General features: G+C 41.6%; 1 protein-coding gene across 2 annotated transcripts in view; it reads right to left on the reverse strand.

Annotated features, from left to right (window-relative positions):
• The window catches only part of GLIPR2 (GLI pathogenesis related 2), a 77,932-nt gene that overhangs the window by 16,675 nt on the left and 40,345 nt on the right, over positions 1–20,912 (reverse strand). For both annotated transcript variants that reach the window (XR_011556867.1, XM_070727791.1), the window contains exon 4: positions 6,523–6,600. Coding sequence is in view for 1 of the 2 variants with exons in the window: in XM_070727791.1 (XP_070583892.1) it covers positions 6,523–6,600 (78 nt within the window). In the remaining variant the exon portion in view is untranslated. The remainder of the gene's footprint in view (positions 1–6,522; positions 6,601–20,912) is intronic.

A 20,912-nucleotide genomic window follows, 5' to 3' on the forward strand; every position in this document is an offset into this window, starting at 1 on the left:
GTATGAAACCCCTCTCCAAGTTCTTGTCAATGAATCTACACAGCTCCTCCAGCTCACCAAGGGTTAAAGAGTACATCTTTGGTTTTGGAAGCTTCATCCCCGGTAGCATCTCAATATTACAGTCTGTGGGCCTATGGGGTGATAGCTTATCCGCTTCCCTTTCACTGAATGCTCTCTTGAGGTCCCAATACTCTTGGGATTTTTTCCTCTCCATCGATCCGCTCCTCCCCAGCGAAACCTCAGTCCCAATTCTGCCAGAGCGAAACCCGACTCTCCCCCCTTCTTGTAGGAGATGGTGACCATCCCAGTGTACCAGTTAATGTTAGGGTTCCATTTTTTCAACCATGGTAGCCCCAAAATCAGAGGATTGTCCATTTTGGGCCCCACGGTAAATTGTATAATCTCTTGGTGGGGCCCTATTGTCATAATTAGGGGCTCAGTCTTGTGCTTAGCTGGTTTCCCTCCAGCCACTGACCCATCCAATTGGCAAAAGGAGATGGGGTCCTTCATGGGCTGTAGCTTTAAGACCATCTTCTCCACCACCTCTAGGCACATGAGATTTTTGGTGCACCCAGAGTCCAAAAGGGCTGGCATCTTTCCCCTTGCCCTCCCCCCTCCGTCGGGTCCCACAACGTGACAGGGATGCAAAAGGATCCGGGGAGGGGGGGCTTACTGACTTGCTGTCCTCAATGATTAGGCAAATTGGAGGTCCCAGCTCCTCCCCTTTTGGGGGGCTGACCTCTGTAGCCTCCTTTCCTTGGCACCTCGCCTCTGGAGGCTTTGTAGTGCATTGCTCTGTTCTCTTGCCAGGAGTCCCCCTCAGGAGTCCCCCTCAGCAGAGGTTTTGTAAGGCACCTAGCTGCCCTATGACCCTCTTTTCCGCATCTGAAACATCCTGATGAGCTCAGTTTAGCCTCGGCAGATCTCCCAACTTTTCTCAGGTTCTATTCTGCTGCCGGAGTGGGAGTTTTCTCCCACTGGCTCCTCAGCAGATCAATCTCCACCTCCACTGCCATCTGGAACTAACAGCTCAAGTCCTTGGGAACTCCCCTTGGCTTGCAATGTTGGTAGATGTCATCATTCAAGCCATCCATGTAATATTCCATAAGGACCCCAAACGGGTATGAGCTCACGTAGGACATAAGCTGCCGGAATTCCTGAGTGTAGTCAGGCACAAACCACCCTGCTTCAAGGTTTTAATTCTATTTCTCGCCTTGCATTCAACAAACAGTTCCTCAAAATGCACTCAAAAGCTCATAAATTCATCAAAATTCATCAATAAGGGGTCACTAGCGTCGTGCAAGGAGACCATCCAATCAGCGGCTCTACCTTCAAGGACCCTCATAACCACTCTGACCATTGCAGGATCTCCAGGAAATTCCTCCCCATAAGATTAAGATTTATTAGATTTGTATGCCGCCCCCTCTGAAGACTCTTCCATATATTGCCAGACTTAATCTAGAAAATGTTTCAGCCCACCAGGGGACCAATTGTACTTTTGAGCTGGGGGGAGCATCTGGTGCACGACATCTGCGGGGGCTCCCCCCCATGAGGAGGGCTTGCACAGGGGATTGACCGGGCCCCGCTTCCTGATGGCTTTTCTGTAGGTTCCCCCTCCCCTTCTGTATCATTTTTTGGGCCAACCAGATCTCAGCGGCTCTTTCTTTCCACTGCTTGTAAAACCTCTTTGATGTCTGTCACCAGCTCTGATAACCAAGATCCCCTCTTTGCTTAACTCTTCCTGCTCCTTTTTCGGCTTCCTTTGCATCAGAGGGGGTAGATTCCTCCTCCAGGATATCGCTAACGCCTACACCCATGGACCGCTTAGCTGTTTTCTGAGGTTTGACGTCCAGTTAATTATCTCCCTACTGACTCCAATCTTCCTCCTTCTGGGTGTGGATTGGAAAAGGGCAGAGCAGGCCAATGGCTCCTACTGCCTGATCTCTGCCACTGTCCAGATGGACATTGCTGCTTAGCCCCCTCGGTAGATTATTCTCCAGGATGGCTATTCACTGTAGAGACTTTGCTTAATGGCTCCACTCAGTATTTTAAAAAAATAAATCTCAGAGTCCATTTTGAACTTCAAAAGTAAACTTTACTAAATCAGAAGTGAATGCATCGAAAGCAAAGCAAAGTCTGAGGAAAAAGTCATGATAGTTTCCCACATCAAAGTAACTCCAATGTCCCCCTTGGCAAGACAACCAATCCCCATTGTCAATCTCTGTCAGGAGGACACATCTTCACTGTCACGTCATGCTTTTGCAATGCACGCCACTAACATACCCCTTATCACCTCTTCTCAGGAGAAATGAAACTCCCCTGGCCTCCATCAGAAGAAAGGAAACTTCATGCAAACTTCCCCACTCCCAAATTCCAAACACTTACCCCCACCTCCATTTCTTATGACAGCTGAAGTGCAGTTGAAAGATGAAACACAGAGCGGCTGACAGCCTCATCTTCAAAAAAGGGGGGAAATGAATTCAGGAAAGTACAGACCTATCAGGTGTGGTGTGGTGTGGTGTAGTGTAGTGTAGTGTAGTGTAGTGTAATGTAGTGTAGTCCTAATGGAAATGCATCTACCTGAATGGACATATGCAGTGGAGTACCACAAGGCTCTGCCCAAGGGCCTTCATCAATGACTTAGATGAGGAGATAGATGGGAAATTCATCATATTTGCAGATAACTCTAAACTGGAATGGCCAACACACCAGAAGATAAGCTTAAAATACAAGAAAGATCTTTACAGATTTGAACATTGGACCCTGTTGACAAAATGAAATTCAATGGTGAAAAAAAGTAAGGTCATTTAGGTAAGAAAAAGAAAATGCACAGGTTCAGTATATGTGGTACTTTGCTCAATAGTGAGAGGGATCTTGGAGTCATAGTGAACAATCACTTAAATATGAGCCAGCAGTGTACTACAGCTGCCAAAAAAGCCAAAAGTCCTAGGCTACATTAATGAGAGATTTTATCCAGATCACATGACGCCACACTTGGTGAGGCCTCTGGTCACCAGAAGATTAAAAATATGTCAACACTCTAAAAAGAGTGCACAGAAGAGCAACAAAGATGACTGGAGGCTAAAACATATAAAGAATGATTGCTGGAATTGGTTATATCTAGTTTAATTTTTAAAAAAGGACTAGAGGTGACATGATAGCAATGTTCCAAGACCTAAAGGGCTGCCACAAAGAAAAGGGAATCAAACTATTCTCCAAAGCATCTGAAGGCAGAACAAGAAGCAACATAAAATCAAGTAAAAATTTCCTGACAGCTGGAACAATTAATCAGTGCAACAGTGTCTACAGATTGTGAATAGTCCAATATTGGAAATTTTTAAGAAGAAATAGCACAACCATTTGTCCTGAACTGTATAAAGTTTCCTGCCTGACAGGTGTTGGATTAGATTATTTCCAAGGTCTGTTCTATTGTTCTGTTATTCTGCTGTAATCCCTCATACCTATGTCTCTAAACAAACTGGAGTTTAAGTAGTATATAATACTCACAGTTGCTGAATATTTTGCATTGTCTTCATTAAACCAACTTTAAATCATTTTTGCAGTAAAAGAACCTGACCACCAGCAATAAATGAGTCGTGTTGTTCTATCACCATCTTGTGGTATGATTAGGATACTACATCTTATTTTAATTTATTTCTCTTTTTAATTAATATGGAAACAAATTATTTTACAGAAGCAGTTCTATATTTCTTTGCATATTAATATGCAAACATTTCAGGAAATGTTTTGCATATTAATATTTGAAATTTAAAGAATTAATTTGTAATACAAAGCAACCCAAAATTGTTATTGTTAATGTGATTGAAGAAGGGCACAACAGAGTTGTATGTACAGTATGTAAAGCACTCCAGCAATATTACCCACTTCTTCTGATATGCTGATCTAATAAGGGCAATTGTAAACATGAAATAGCAAGTCCATGTAACATCATTGATCCATGAGTTCTGCTGGTTACTTTCAGCTGCAATTCAAAGTACTGTCCAGCTTCTGGCAAGGCAATATATATACTTTGTGCTTTCTCCAAAATACGACCTAACCCCAAAATAAGCCCTAGTTAAGCCCCATCCACTATCTGGTTTTATGAGGTAGGGTGAGGCACATGCATAAAAATCAAGCTAGGGTAGGAGTGGGAGGGTGGAGCTGCCCAATATACCCCAAACCCGCTTACCTTAGGACTGTCACAGGCATGCGTCCCATGCCCTGATACCTCTTGTTCTTCTGTGTCTGCTTGCAGATGGACGCCATGTATCTTGCTGTGCTGGTGCTGCTGCTGGCAGCCAGATGCTATATATGTCATCATACTGGTGACACTGCTTGTAGCAGGATGCCTTATTGCACATTGCACCCTTTGCCATCACTCATGGCAGGACATTATGTAATCCAATGCTGCCACTCACACACACAACGCAACACAACATACCATGCAAACTCCTGCCATGAACGGTGGCACCAATACAACAAGCCATGTGTCTGGCCACGAGCAGTTGGAAGCAGTCACAGAAGTCAGACAGCACCACAACAGGTATCGAGGTGTAGGAAGCCTGGCCGTAGTGTCCTAAGGTAAGTGGGTAAGACATCCCCCGAAAATAAGAGTTAATGCTTATTTGGGGCCCAAAAGAAAATAAGACTGGCGTACACACACACACATTTTAGAGAGAGAATGAGAGAGAGAGAGAGATTGATAGATAGATAGATAGACAGACAGACAGACAGACAGACAGACAGACAGACAGACAGACAGTGTATGTGTGTGTGTATTTAAGTATATGTATATACAAAATATTTATGTATAGTTGTTAATCAATAAAGTTTACCTACTTACTTGCTTATCCCATATAATTAAATTGTGTTAACTGATGGGACTCAAGAAGCAGACCTTCCCTATCTCAGTGCCTATATATACTCAAAATTTACAATCACTCCCAGAATGACTTATTTCATTGATCCTTTAAAATTGCCTTTCCCTAAGCCTTAATCTAGAATCAGTGGGGAAAAAACTTGTGGTATGATTGTATAATTTTTTCCATTACTCTTTCATATTGGAATAACAGTAGAAACCAGGATTATAATTTTGGGGATGACATATATATTTATGAGTAAGAAGAGAAAGTACACCTAAAATTGGTTTATATATATATAAATTTTTAGTAAATATATACGATAATATTTTTAAAATATTCATGTATTCCATACATACTTGCATATGATCTCATTTTTGAAAAAAAATAGCTCTCAAATTTTTAACTAAAATACTAGGACAAATGGGTAATTTATCCATGGATAAGCCAATTGTGGGAATTAAAAGATATTGCCATTTCTAGAATCAGCTGGAGCATTTTCCACTGTAATCTGGTTAGGTGTGTTGGCCTCTATGTGTTAGCAGGTATAGATGTTATTCACTTTGACCTGCTCTCTTCACCAGCATAAAGGAAAAAACTGATCAGTATTCCATATAATAGATATTTAACAATGTGCCAATAAATTGAGTTGTTTTAATTTGGGGAGGCAGAGGGGGGGGGTAATTTTCTAAATATAAAGGCTGGTCCTTTTGTCCTTGTTCTAGGACGAACACAGTGAGACCTGAGCTGCCTTCCCTCTATAAATACTGGTGGGTGGGTGTGGAGTGCTGGCTCAGCAGCTGCAGGCTGGGGTCATTGTACATACATGTAATTATGTACATACAATGTATTGTACATGTATGTACAATGACCCCAGGTCTTACCCCACTGACTCACCAGGAAGTTTCAACACAGCCTGCAGCTACTGAGCCAGCACTCCACACCCGCCCACCAGTATTTATAGAGGGAAGCCAGCTCAAGTCTCGCTGTGTTTGCCCTAGCACAAGGACAAAAGCACCAGCCTGAAGATGACGAGTGGGACTTCATCGAAACATCGCCAGAAATCGCTGAAACTTACATGGGAAGAAACCCAAATATGCCAACACACAATTTTGCATGTTGTAAATATAATATTTGAATATTATATTGGTGGTCAGAATGCAGGATTGCAGGCTAATTCTGCTGACTGCTAGCAGTTCGGCAATTCAATTCTCACCGGTTCAAGGTTGACTCAATTTTCTATCTTTCCACGGTCAGCAAAATGAGGACCTAGATTGTTGGAGGCAATATGCTGACTCTGTAAACTGCTTAGAGCACTGTAAAGCACTGTGAAGTGCTATTTAAGTCTAAGTGCTATTGCTACTGCTATATATGTTATAAATAAGGCAAATTCATTAAAATGTAAAGTGCAGTACACAAATAAACATATATTAATAAAATTTAAACTATACCTATATTTGAAATCAATGATGCTTTGAATTAAAACATTAGAAAAATATTTTAAAATGTTTTCACCCTCCATACATTCCTATAACTCAAAAATGTTTATGTCAATATTTGAACACTATATTCTTGTATTTCTGTTAGCATGAGCTTTTAAATCTGGGAGGAAACCAAATGTTTCTTTCTATGACGTGTTAAAAACAGTGCCCAGTATACCTACCAGTCCCAGAGGAAAAACCAGGGCTTTGGAAATTATAATTCTTGATTTCGCTATACCATCTGTCAGCTACTTCACTTCCTGCAAGACAAAGAAAGCTGTGCAATGGAACTGGAATGAAGTGAATTCTTCCCTTCCTTTCCCTCTCTTCTTGACAGTTACAGATTATCAAATTCTTTTTATTAATTTCAATTTGATTAAAATATTAACCATTAACTATGATAGTTTGATTCCTTAAGAAATTATTAAAATAATTTAAAGGAAATTGTAAGCACACAATACTATTGAAATAATTTTTATTTAGTCTGGGTAGCTATAAAATAGCTTTTGTTTATGTATAAATAATCTGTAATTATTAACATATTTGCCTGTGATTTTCTAAAATCTTTCATTTTCTAAAATCTTTCATCAACATGCATATAAGTGCAAATAAAAGAAGAATGTTGATATTGAAGTACTAACCTATATTGGGGCTATTTAAAGACATACATATAAGGAGCCACATAATATTAAGAAGTGCATGAGTTTTGTGCACATTGCCATATCAGAATGGAACAACTTACTGTGGCCAGCTCACTACTGCCAATTTGCCATTACCAAGTTGCTGCAAGACAATTCTACATGGCCAACTCACCACAGAGACAACTCATTGTGGTTGGTTGGAGAAAGAGCCAGGTGGACAGGCAGGGCAGTGAGTGCATAAGTAGAATGTGTGAAGTGCAGTGGTCAAGCAAATAGGAGGGCAGGGTGAGCAGGATGCAGCAAGAGGATGGATTGCGCAGGCAGCTAGAGGAAGAGCCAAGTGAGTGATCGAGTGGTGAGTGGTGCAGTGGGAGAGTGAAATGGTGAATAGAATGCATGGGGAGCAGCTGGCGAGTGAGTTAGTGGGCAGAGTGTCTGAGATGCAGCAAGAGGATGGATTGCATGAGTAGCCAGAGAGAGCTAGGTGGGTGAGCAAGTGGTGAGCAGAACATATAAGCCAACAACATTGCTTGTTGCTTGGTGTCATAGAGCATGCTGGGTGCAGTGATGCTGGGTGCAGTGGATAGAGCATGCTGGGTGCAGTGAGAGGTTGAACCACACCATTAACTGCAGTAGCAGCAGTAGTAGCCAGAGCTGAAAGTGGGGAGTGTGTCCTGTCACACAGAAGCAGCTTCCGGCCACCCAATTGATGCTCAAGTGCAGGATGCTATGAGATTACTGAAAATGAATCATATTATCTTTTTTTTAAAAGGTCCAATGGGTGGCTGAGTTGCCTTAATTTAATCCCAGGAGTCTTAACTGCCACACTATGCTCTGGACAGAAGAAATCAAGGATGGTGGGGGCAACCAGGGCAGACAGTAGAGAGGCACCAGCTGCATGGGAAAGATAAGGTACACTGGCATCACCATGGTTACATAAGATGTATTGAACAGGGCAAGGAGTATTCCAGGTGCTGCCCTGCCGTAGCCCATGCCAACTTGCACAGAACATTGCTTCGCAAGAAATTAGGCTGCTGCAGCTGCTGCTGCATGATGGGACATGCCCTATGCTGCTGCTTCTGCTAGTGGCATAGTTCATCTTCCTGCACTCACAAGCTCTGCCCATCTGTTTGCTCACCTGCCACCTCTGCATGCTCCCCTCACCTTCTTGCTGTCCACCTGGCTTTTTCTATAGCCATCTGTGGTGAGTTGTCTCCCCAATGAGTTGACAGAGTGAAATTATGCTGTGTTGACTTGGCAAAGGCAAGTTAGCAGAAGTGAGTTGGCTAGAGCATGTTGGCCAGAGCAAGCCACCAATGGTGAGTTTTTTATAGATCCCTAAACAGGTGAAACTCAAAAAATTAGAATATCATGCAAACTTTACACTGGACCTCAAGCATCTTGCAATGTGTGCCTCTCCGTTCTTCCTCCATACTCTGGGTCTTTGGTTTCCAAATGAAATGCAAAGGCTTCCACAGTCTGTGTTGATTTAGGGAGCCATGTCATCTGCTGGTATTTGTCCACTATGCTTCATTAGGTCCAGAGTCAACACAGCCATCTACCGGGAGATTTTAGAGTGCTCCATACTTCCATCCACATGCGAGTTTTATGGGGATAGTGAATTAAATTTTCCAGTAGGACTTGCCACCTGACCACACTGCCCAAAGCACTAAAACCTGCTTCAATAACTGTGGGATTACTGTCCGAGTTTTCGGAGAGGGGCGGCATATAAATCCAATAAATTGAATTGAATTGGATTGAATTGATTGGCCAACAAATTCTCCTGACTTGAACCCCATAGAGAATCCTGATAAAAAACCCTGAGAAGACGGAGTGGCTGTGGGTTTTGCCTCCCAAGGACAATTACATCTGTCCGTCCATCACCCTGGGGGGGAGGAATTACTGACCCCCTCAGAGAGGGTCCGCAACCTGGCCGTCCTCCTCGATCCACAGCTCACATTAGAGAAACATCTTTCAGCTGTGGCGAGGGGGGCGTTTGCCCAGGTTCGCCTGGTGCACCAGTTGCGGCCCTATTTGGACCAGGAGTCACTGCTCACAGTCACTCATGCCCTCATCACCTTGAGGTTCGACTACTGTAATGCTCTCTACATGGGGCTACCTTTGAAGAGTATTCAGAAACTTCAGATCATGCAGAATGCAGCTGCGAGAGCAATTATGGGCTTTCCCAAATATGCCCATATTACTCCAACACTCCGCAGTCTGCATTGGTTGCCGATCAGTTTCCGGTCACAATTCAAAGTGTTGGTCATCACCTATAAAGCCCTTCATGGCACCGGACCAGGATACCTGCAAGACCGCCTTCTGCTGCACAAATCCCAGCGACCAGTTAGGTCCCACAGAGTTGGTCTTCTCTGGGTCCCGTCGACTAAACAATGCCGTCTGGCGGGACCCAGGGGAAGAGCCTTCTCTGTGGCGGCTCCAACCCTCTGGAATCAGCTCCCTCCAGAGATTAGGACTGCCCCCACCCTCCCTGCCTTTCGTAAACTCCTCAAAACCCACCTCAGTCATCAACTGTGGGGGAACTGAGACATCTCCCCCTGCCTATGTAGTATTTGTGTATGATAGGATTGTATGTATGTTTTTATATATTGGGGTTCCTTGTTTTTAGACTTTTAAATGTATTATCATTATTTTTAGATTTTAATTATTAGATTTGTCATCATGTACTGTTTTTATCACTGTTGTGAGCCGCCCCGAGTCTCTGGAGAGGGGCGGCATACAACTCTAATAAATCATAATCATCATAATCTATGCGGCATTGCCAACAGAAAGATGAGAGACATGACACAGAACAATGCAGAAGAGCTGAAGGTCTTCCATAACACCTCAGCAGTGCTACAGGCTGAGTACATATGCATGCTCATATTTTTCAGAGATCCAATATTGTTCTATGTACAATCCTTTCTTTATTGATCACGTGTAATGAAGTGGCTTGGTACAGATTCGGACACGTAATTGTAGCTTTGCTTGAACTGCTTTATTCCAGCATAAACATAACGTTAATACAACAGTCAGTATTCAACTGTCAAACCTCCTCGGGTTTCCCCTATTTAACTGCCAGCTGGCTGAGGAACGAACCAATGGTAATCCCTTATTTTCCCCGGTTGCTAGGTTACTGCCCCTCTCCCGGTTCCCTTTCCTGTTCTCATAACACTTCCTGTATGGAGCCTCTCTAGGCATCTCCTGTCGTTGGTCCTTCCATACATAACACTCCTCCCCCTTTACTCTGGAACATACATAATCCTTTAAGTAGGTTGGCTTCCGAACTATGCTACCCGAATGACGTAGTCCGTCTTCCCCTGCTACCTGACCTCGTGGAGGTTCGTGAAATTCTGGCTCTGCACTTAAAGGAACGGTAAACTGGGACGGAAGGTGGGTATCTACGTTACTGTCCAAGACCCCTGGGCCTGCCATTTCCGAACGTACTTCATTATCCTCTCGCGGAATGGAACTATTATCTTCCATGAGTTTCTCTGCTTTGCGGAGACGGACCTGATCTAAGTGGCTACGCCATACCCTGCCATCCTCTAATTCAACTTCATAAGAACAAGGACCCGACACTTTCACTATGGTGGCCGGAACCCAGGTTGGACCTTCCCCATAAGCTCGGGCAAAAACCCGAGATCCTACTTCCAAGTTTCTAGGAGGAGCCTCCGGCCATGGAGAATTGTTTCCGTACCATGGGTGTAACCTGTCTAAAATTATTCTTAATTTTCGACCCATTAGCAGCTCCGCTGGGGTTTTTTGAGTGGCCACACATGGAGTGGAATGCTGGGCCAATAACATCTCTGATAATTTCTTTGACCAAGACCCTTGTGGAAGTTTCTTAAGTGAATCTTTTGCTGACCGTACCATTCGCTCCACCTGTCCATTACTAGCTGGGTGCCACGGTGACATAAGGGCATGACGGATTCCCGCAGCCGCTAAGTAATTTTCAAATAGGACCGATGTGAACTGTGGTCCGTTATCCGACACCACAATATCTGGGTATCCGTGGGTTGCAAACAATGCATTCAACGCATTGATAACTGTATTGGATTGTTTTTTCACTTGTTGTGAGCCGCCCCGAGTCTTCGGAGAGGGGCGGCATACAAATCAAAATAATAATAATAATAATAATAATAATAATAATAATAATAATAATAATAAATGATTGGGTAGAATGTAAATGCACCACTTCCAACCATTTTGAATGGGCGTCCACAACTATTAAAAAAATTTGACCCAGGAAAGGCCCAGCTAGATCAATATGGAGGCGAGCCCATGGGCCTGCAGGGGGTTCCCATGCTAGTGGTGGTGCTCTAGGAGGTGAGGGCCTGTTTTCTTGACACCTTAGACATGCCTCTACACACTCTTCTATCTCGTGATCTATTCCCGGCCACCACACGTAGTCTCGGGCCAGGCCTTTCATCCTTACAATTCCGGGGTGCCCCTTGTGGAGAAGACTTAGCACTTGACGCCTAAGAGAGGGTGGAATAATTACTCTGGACCCCCTTAATAAAGAGCCCTTTTCCACTTATAATTCCGAACGGCACCTCCAATAACAGGAATATTCAGGTGCTTGCTCCTTTTTAGGCCACCCCCGGAGCACCCACTGTCTTGCTATAGCCAACGACTGCTAATGACTGCATTGAGAGCTCGAAAGCCCTAGCCTCCGCTAAAGCTGTCTTGAACGTTAAGTCTCTGATTGACAATAAATGGCCATCTCTTACACCAAATACAAGTCGGTCTAGTAAATAATCTTCTAAGTTGTCAAACTCACAGTATAATGCTGCGCATCGGAGAGCCGCTACAAAATCATTTATTGATTCTCCTTCTGTTTGATTACGATGGTAGAATTTATATCTCCTGGCACACCGGGAAGGTGCTGGGGCATAATGTTCCTGGAGGGTATTTAAGAACTGCTGCCATGGAATGTCATGTATTGGGGTGGGGGCAAATAGGGCTCTTGCTGTTTCGAACATTTTGGCTCCACAGAACCCTAGAAAATATGCACGTTTCCTGTCGTCTGAGATTTCTGTGAACCCATTAGCAATAAGGAAACAGTCAAATCGGGCCACGTATGAATCCCATGTTTCACTCTTAGGGTTGAAAGGCGGAAAATTAAGTTGTGTAGACATCATTTCCTTTTATTTAACTTAATTTCTTGGATTGTATACTTGCGTGGAAATCCTCGTCACCAATGATGTGGCTTGGTACAGATTCGGACACGTAATTGCGGCTTTGCTTGAACTGCTTTATTCCAGCATAAACATAACGTTAATACAACAGTCAGTATTCAACTGTCAAACCTCCTCGGGTTTCCCCTATTTAACTGCCAGCTGGCTGAGGAACGAACCAATGGTAACCCCTTATTTTCCCCGGTTGCTAGGTTACCGCCCCTCTCCTGGTGCCCTTTCCTGTTCTCATAACACTTCCTGTATGGAGCCTCTCTAGGCATCTCCTGTCGTTTGTCCTTCCATACATAACAGGTAATATTCTAATTTTTTGAGATGGGGGATTTGGGTTTTCATGAGTTATACCTCATAATTATCACAATTATGGCAAATCATGGCTTGAACTACAGTATCTTGCCTTGCATGTTATGAGTATTTCTCATATATTTTCACCTTTTAAGTTACATTACTGAAATAAATGAGTGTTTGCATGATATTCTAATTTTTCGAGTTTCACTTATAGCTCAGCCAACCACATTGCTGTTAAAAATGAAAAAAAAAATCCTTTTGTATGTTACCTTAAATTTCATGGCTAAATATAGAAAATCAATATGAGATGGCATATGTGCTATGCCCGGCATATTTCTTATCTAGTTTCATTTACCTTCAACAACTTTTAGCAATCACTGGGCCATTGTTGTTAGCATCTTTCAAATCTTTGTTACCTTATTCCTATTCTTTGTATTTTATCGTAACAGTCCTGTGAGGTAGACTAAGTAGAAATATTGTCTAGCCTCAAGTAATCTTACGAGCTTCAAGATCAAATGAGGACTTGATCTGTATCTCACTACCTTAGTCTAACCATTTAACTACTTTCCTAGTATTATTGATCTACCAAAAATATCCAGCAATAACATATTTAGACACACCAGCAGTAGATAATGTAGAGACAAATTTTCTCTACATTGATGTATTGCAAATTTTGGTAGCAAATAACTTCATCTGTTTTCTCCAAGGCATTTTGTTTGTTTGTTTGTTTAATTTGACTTCTTTGCCGCCCAATCCCGAAGGACTCAGGGCAGTTTGCAACAATAAAAAATTACAAAACAATAAAAAGAAGTAAAAAAATAGTCTAAACTCTAAAAATCTAATTAAGACTCAATAATAAAATAACTCAACAACATGCATAGATGCCATTCATAGACATTCATATATGTGGCCAAGCTAGTTGTCCATTTAGGGCCTCCAGGCCTGCCGGCATAGGCCGGTCTTCGTGACCTTATGGAAAGTCAACAGGTTGGGAGCAGTGCGGATATTGGGGAGGGGGAGTTGATTCATAGAGCCAGGGTGGCAACAGAGAAGGCCCTCTCCCGCGGTCCTGCCAACCTGCATTGCTTAGTTGATGGGACCTGGAGGAGGCCAACTCTGTGTGCTCTAAATGGTCTCTGGGAGGTATGTGGCAAGAGACGGTCCCATAGATAGTCTGGCCCTGAGCCATAGAGGGCTTTATAGATAATAATCAACACCTTGAATTGTGCCTGGAGACTAATAGGAAGCCAGTGCAGTTTGCGGAGTAGAGGTATTATATGGGTGTACTGGGTGCACCCATGACAAGTCGCGCGGCTGCATTCTGGACCATTTGGAGTCTCTGAACACTCTTCAAGGATAGCCCATGTAGAGCGCATTGCAATAATCAAGACTGGAGGTGATAAGGGCCTGAATGACTGTGAGTAGAGCCTCCTGGTCCAAATAGGGCTGCAACTGGTACACCATGCGAACCTGGGCTGTGGATCAGGAGGACACCCAAATTGCAGACCCTATCTGAGGTGGTTAGAGTTTCTTCCCCAGGCCAATGGACGGACAGATTGAATAGTCCTTAGGAGGAAATGTCCACAGCCACTTAGTCTTGTCTGGGTTGAGCTTGAGCCTGTTGGCCCCCATCCAGACCCTTACAGCTACCAGGCACATCACATCCACCACTTCACTGAATTAGCATGGGGTGGAGATATATAACTAGGTATCCTCAGAGTACTGGTGATACCTCACCCCATGCTGTCAGATGATTTCACCCAGCGGCTTCATGTAGATGTTAAATAGTAGGGGGAGAGGACAGATCCCTGCCGCAGCCCACAAAGGAGAGGCCGAGGGGTGGACTTCAGCCTCCCCCCACTCACTAACACTGACTGCGAGCGACCGGAGAGATAGGAGGAGAACCACCATAAAATGTTGCTTCCCACTCTCAATCCCTCCAGCTGTCACAAAATGATATCATGGTAGATGACATCAAAGGCCGCTGAGAGATCGGGGAGCACCAGGATAGAGGAATGTCCCCTATTCTGGGTTTGCCAGAGATCATTAATCAGCATGGCCAAAGTGGTTTCTGTGCTGTGACCGGTGCTGAAGCCAGACTGAAAGGAATCCAGATAATTAGCTTCATCCAAGGACCACTGGAGCTGGAGTGCCACCACCTTCTCAACAACCTTATCCAAAAAGGGCAGGTTGGAGACTGGCCTATAGTTCTTCAATTTGGCTGGATTAGGGACGGTTTCTTTTTTTTCTTTTTTTTAATAAAGTTTTATTGATTTTTTAAAATTTTTACATAAAACAAACATATAACAGTGCACAGTGCATGTGCCGATCACCTAACAATAACACCCCCCCATCACCCCCGCCACCCATATAAGAGGATTCAAAAAAGATTTAATTATTTATCTATTACTCCTTGGCTCTATCTTGCGTCAAATATTACTAAAAGAGTGATTGCAATTTATTTTTCGTATTTTCATCACAGATTCTACTTAACATATAATCTTTTACCTTATTCCATCGCACCATCAACTTATCCAATTTATTCTCATCAAAATTGTTTAATCTTATTTCCATAATTTCAAAATATATGTGGTCCACCATGTACCAGTACCAATTTTTTAATGTCCATTTTGTAGAATCTTTCCAACCTAATACCATTACCGCTTGGGCACTTTCCAATGCTGCGGCTTTGATTTCCTTGAATTCTCCTAATTCCCTATATTTAATTAAAATTGCTATTTCTTTTGTAATTATCCAGTTAATGTTTAACATTTTGTTAATTTCGTTCTGCACTACATTCCAAAATTTCTGAATTTCTGCACACTCCCAGAGCATATGTATAAAAATTCCCTTTTCCTGGCACCCATGCCAACATTTACCCTTCTCTTTCCCCTGGAAGTGTGCAATTTGTACTGGTGTAAAGTACCATTTATGTAAAATTTTCCTTCTCATCTCTCTAACTCTCGTATTTTTAATCTTATATATATTTTCTATTATTTCTTTCATTTCCCCTTCATTTATTAGTAAATCGTCTTGCCAGCATCTTGTCAAACTTTTTGTTACTTCCTCTTCCATCTGCAATAGCATTCTGTATATATTGCCGGCTTGTGCTTTGCTCTCATTTATCTTTTCTCTTATTATTTTTTCTAAGCAATTTTCTTCTCGTAAGAAAGCTTCTTTATTCTCACTTTTATTTAAATATGTACTTATTGCATTAATCTGCAACCATTTCTGTTTACCAATCCACCATTCCAATCGAGTTCTGCTGACTCTTCCATCTTTCTCATATAATTGTTCAATTCTCGTTATCCCTTTACTATTTAATACTTTAATGATTCTACTTAAATTAACATCATCCCCTATATTCAATACATATAACATTGATAGCCTGGATACCCTCATTCCACTTTTCCTCTGCCATTTATACCATATTTCTAAACATGCTTTAAAAGGATCACTTAATTTACTGGTTTCTATTCTACTCCAATTTTTAAATAATAATTCTTTGTTGTTTATATTATTGATTTCTTTTTCTAACTCTACCCATTTCTTTCCCCCCCATAACTGTAGTTCCATTAACCTTTCCATTTGAAACGCATTTCTATATAATACTAAGCATGGACTGCCCCAACCTCCCTCTTTCTCTTGTGCAAACTGCCAATGCTTCCTTATTCTGGGTTTTTTATCTCCTTCAATCCAATAACTTAATTTGTTATCCCATTCTCTTAGTTTTGCCTCAGGAAAACTACCCGGTAGAACCTGAAACAAATACATCATTTTTGGTATAATCATCATCTTAAGGGCCCTAATCTTGGCAATTCTTCCTAACTTTTTACCCTTCCAATTTTTTATCTGCTTCTGGATTTTTTTCCATATTAAATTATAATTAGCCGTCCCTATTTTTATTGGATTCTTAAACAACCAAATTCCCAAATATTTCATTTTTTTGCAACCTAATTTCAATCCTGATATTTTTTGTATCTCGATTTGCTCTTTAGGGCCAGTATTTAAACATATTATCTCTGATTTCTCTATATTAACCTTAAGTCCAGATTGATCTTTAAATTCCTGGAGCAATATCATTATTCTTTTCATCATTTCTATTGGGGTTTCGGACATCACTATAGCATCATCTGCAAACAAATTTAATTTTAATTCAAATTTCCCTATTTGATAACCTCTCCATTCCTTATCATTTCTAATTTTGTTTGCTAAAGTCTCAATTGCTAATGCAAATAACATTGGAGATAGTGGGCAACCCTGCTTAGTTCCATTCTGAATTTTAATCATTTCTGTTCTGTTACCATTTACTCTGATTTGAGCTATATTATCCTTATATATTGCTTCTATAATTCTACAGAATGAATCTCCCATATTTAAATCTTTACATAATTGAAATAAGTAATCGTGGTTAACTTTATCAAAAGCTTTATAGACATCTAATTTTAGAATACTTAATTTTCTTTTGGTATTGGTAGCATGGTGTAAAACATTGACCACATTCCTTATTGGTTCATAAATCTTCCTTCCTTTAACAAATCCATATTGATCTTCTCCAATTACTTTCGGTAGAATATTTTCCACCCTGTTTGCCAATATTTTCATAAATATTTTATAATCCTGATTTAATAAGCTGATAGGGTGATAAGAACCTGGGTCAGTTAAATCACGATCTGGTTTTGGGACCGTTATAATTTCTGACATTTTCCACGTCTGTGGAGTTTCAAAAGTCTCCATTACATTGTTAAACAATTTTTCCATATGCGGTAATAATTCATTCATATACATTTTATAATATTCAGCAGTAAAACCATCTGGACCTGGGGCCTTAGCAGGTTTCAACCCTTTAATAACTCTAGATATCTCATTATTTGTAATTTTTGCATTTAGCATTTGTCTATCCTCTTCCTTTAATTTCTTTTTAACCTCTATAGTTTGCGAAGTAACATACTCTTTTTTGTATAAATTCTCATAAAAATCTCTCATTATTTTTTCCATTTCTAAATTACTACGTTTAATTAGGCCTTCCTTATCTTTTAAAGCAGAGATGTGGGATTTCTCATTTCTTTTTTTCAAATAATGTACCATTTGCTTCATTGATTTATTACCCCATCCCCTAATTCTATGTTTTATAATCATCTTCATTTTATTCCATCTTTCTTCGTCAAGTAATTGTAATTTCTTTTTCTTAAGTAATAATAGTGAATACCATCCTCTATTTCTTGTAATTTTTAAAGTTTCTTGGATTAAATCTATTTCTCTCAATAAATTTTTCCTCTCAGCTTCCCAGGATTTCCTAATAAAAGCTTCTGTACTAATACAATTACCCCTCATAACAGCCTCATGTGTATCCCAGACTATTGTTTGTTTAATCTCGCCTGTTGCATTAGTACAAACGAATCCATTCAGTTCCCTTTGTAATTTAATTCTATTCTCTTCATTAGCTGAAACCAGAGGGTTATATCTCCATATCCATTGTTTCCTACAGCTCTCTATCTCAATCACTGCCAGGAGAGGTGCGTGGTCTGATAACCAGATACTTTTCACTTCCGCTTTCTTAAGCTTTGCCTCATCTGTCTTATTAATTAGCATATAATCAATACAGCTAAATTTATTGTGTCTTGCAGAATAAAAGGTGTCTCTGTTTCCAATGTCTTCATGTAAATCTGTCATATTGATTTTATTTAAGTGTAACTTTTTCTTTCCCCCCCTCCCTGCTGTTAATTCCAAGTTGAAATCGCCTGCTAAAATCACTATACCTTCCGCAAAATTGTCTAGTTTCCGTTTTACATTTATTATAAATTGTTTTGCATTTACATTAGGAGCATAAATTACCGCTAAGGTTACTAACTTATTTTTTATTTTCCCCTTAATAAACAACATTATGCCATCTTTGTCCCTTTTAATATTAATTAATTGAAAGTGCACCCTTCGGTTAAACAAGATGGCAACTCCTCTTGAATTACTTGTCCCTCTCGACTCATAAACTTTCTGCCACTCACTATTTGTAACTAATCTATCTGTTTTTTCCCTTCCTTTATGAGTTTCTGATAAAAGTAAAATATCAATTTTACTGTCCCTAGCCAGCTTCATGATCCTAAAACGCTTTTTCTGTGATGCAAGACCATTTACATTCAACAATAATAACCCTATATCACCCATTTACATAATTTTAAATACATTTCCCCCTCCTGCAAAACAGAGCCTACCGGAAAAATGTTTTTTAGTTACCATGAATCCCCACCCTAGTGCCACTCCCCTAACCCCCCCCCCAGGGGGAGGCAACGAAAAAAACTTTCGTTATTGAGAGGCACTCTTGGATCTGCGTTCCACCAGAAAGCTCCCCCCTTTCTCCCCATTTTACAACGTATCAAAAGATTCCCCCCTCCTTCCCTCCTCTCCCTTTATTAGATAGCGAAGAAAACCAAGAAAAAAGTACACAAAAAAAAGATTAATTAGTTGAAAATCATGGTACTATATTAGCAAGTCAGCTCAGTTCAGTTTATTATTTTTTCTTCTGGCGGGTGACCCTTGGCTCATCCCTCTTCTCTTTCTCTTTCACTTTTTCCTGGAGAGAGTCCAGTTCCTTTTGGAGTGCTGCGATCTTCTCCGCCCTGCTTTGTTCTGCTACACGGGTCGGTTGGAGCATAAACAGCTCACCCTCAGCTGCTTCTGGCCGGCTTTTCGATGTCTGTGCCTGGGACTCTCCATCCGGATTTAAACCCATCTGATGAAGTAAATTTCTTCCCTCTTCCAACGAACTCGCCTGGAAAGCCTTGGAATCTTTAAAAACAAATATTGTAGCTGGATAACGCCATGAAAATTTAATTCCATTTTCATAAAGTTGGGAGGTCACTTCTCTCATCTGGTTTCTCATCCTGAGGGTCTCAGCAGACAAATCTTTTAAAATGCGTATTGGAATGGCTTTGTAACGTAAGTTTAAAATCTGCTTCAACTCTTTGAATATTTCTGCTGCTCTCCTTTCTGAGGCAAACCTTACGATAATGTCTTTTGAATCCCCTCGATTCCGGGATCCAAAAGCCCAAATTCTCTTTCAAATTCTTGTAGGTCGCATTTAACCTTGTTTTCATTGAACCACTGAAGAATTTTTTGAATAAGATGTTTACTCTCCGCAAAGTCTCTGGGAAAACCCCTCAGACGAAGATTAGATCTGCGTTGTCTGTCCTCCAAGTTAATGATGCGGAGTTCCTGGCGAGACTTCCCCACCTCCAGTTTCCCAATTCTTTGATCTTGTGTTTTGGTTTGTTCTTTCAAGTCTGCCATTCCAGCCCCTACGACTGATAATTCCTTCTTCATATCTTGGAGCAGCTGTCCCATGTCAGCAAATGCTTTAAGCAACGAATCCATCTTTCCTTCCAACTCCGTAGTAGACGCCATCTTTCCTTTGTTCTTGCTTCTTCACTTACACACTTTAAAAACTATTGCTTGCTTCAACTTTTAATTCCTTCCCATAAGGTTTTCAACAGCCTTGTTCAATTCGCTTCCTTTCGATCCACTTTCACCAAGCTAGAGAGGGTTGTCAGGGGTTAACTTTTACTTTTCCTTCTTCACATGAGGGAGCCTTCTCTCGGTGCGTCTATCTAGGGCGACGCATGCGCAGAAACCGATTAGGGACGGTTTCTTGAGGAGAGGTCGCACAACCACCTCCTTCAATGACTGCAGAAATGATCCCTCACTCAAGGAAGCATTAATCAATGCCTGGATCCAGCCATGTGTCACCTCCCAACTGGCCGAGACCAACCAAGAGGGACACGGGTTCAGTAAGTAGGTGGCATGGGTCCATTAAATTATGTAATTTACTATATTTCCCTTTCCCAAATATTCTACCCTGTTTCCCCGAAAATAAGATGTACCCCAAAAGTAAGGCATGTCAGAGGTTTTGCAGAATTTGCTAATATAAGGCACCCCCCGAAAATAAGGCGTAGTCAAATTTATATACGTTTACAAGATCTGAGGGGACAGGGTGAAACGAAATGGGAGTTGGGATCTGACATGCCCCTCCTGGCCGCCTGCTTAACAGCCTCCCAGTCTCTACCATCTAACCGCTCCAAGCTGCAGGAAGGGTAAGGCGGGCTGCAATACCGGCAGCTTCGGGGGCTCCTTTCCTCAGCGGTTCGTTTTGTTACCTCTAGGCAGCTGTACCAAGTTTTTCCTTCCTGGCAGCGGCAATAGTGGCGGCTTTGGGGGCTCCTTTCCTCAGCAGTTCGGTTTGTTACCTCTAGGCAGCTGCATCAACTTTTTCCTTCCCGGCGGTGGCAATGGCGGCGGCTTCGGGGGCTTCTCTCCTCGGTTCATTTTGTTACCTCTAGGCAGCTGCACCAACTTTTTCCTTCCCGGCAGCGGCGATGGCGGCGGCTTCGGGGGCTCCTTTCCTCAGTGGTTCGTTTTGTTACCTCTAGGCAGCTGCACCAACTTTTTCCTTCC

This window comes from Erythrolamprus reginae, chromosome Z (assembly GCF_031021105.1).
Source record: "Erythrolamprus reginae isolate rEryReg1 chromosome Z, rEryReg1.hap1, whole genome shotgun sequence".
Taxonomy (NCBI): Eukaryota; Metazoa; Chordata; class Lepidosauria; order Squamata; family Dipsadidae; genus Erythrolamprus; species Erythrolamprus reginae.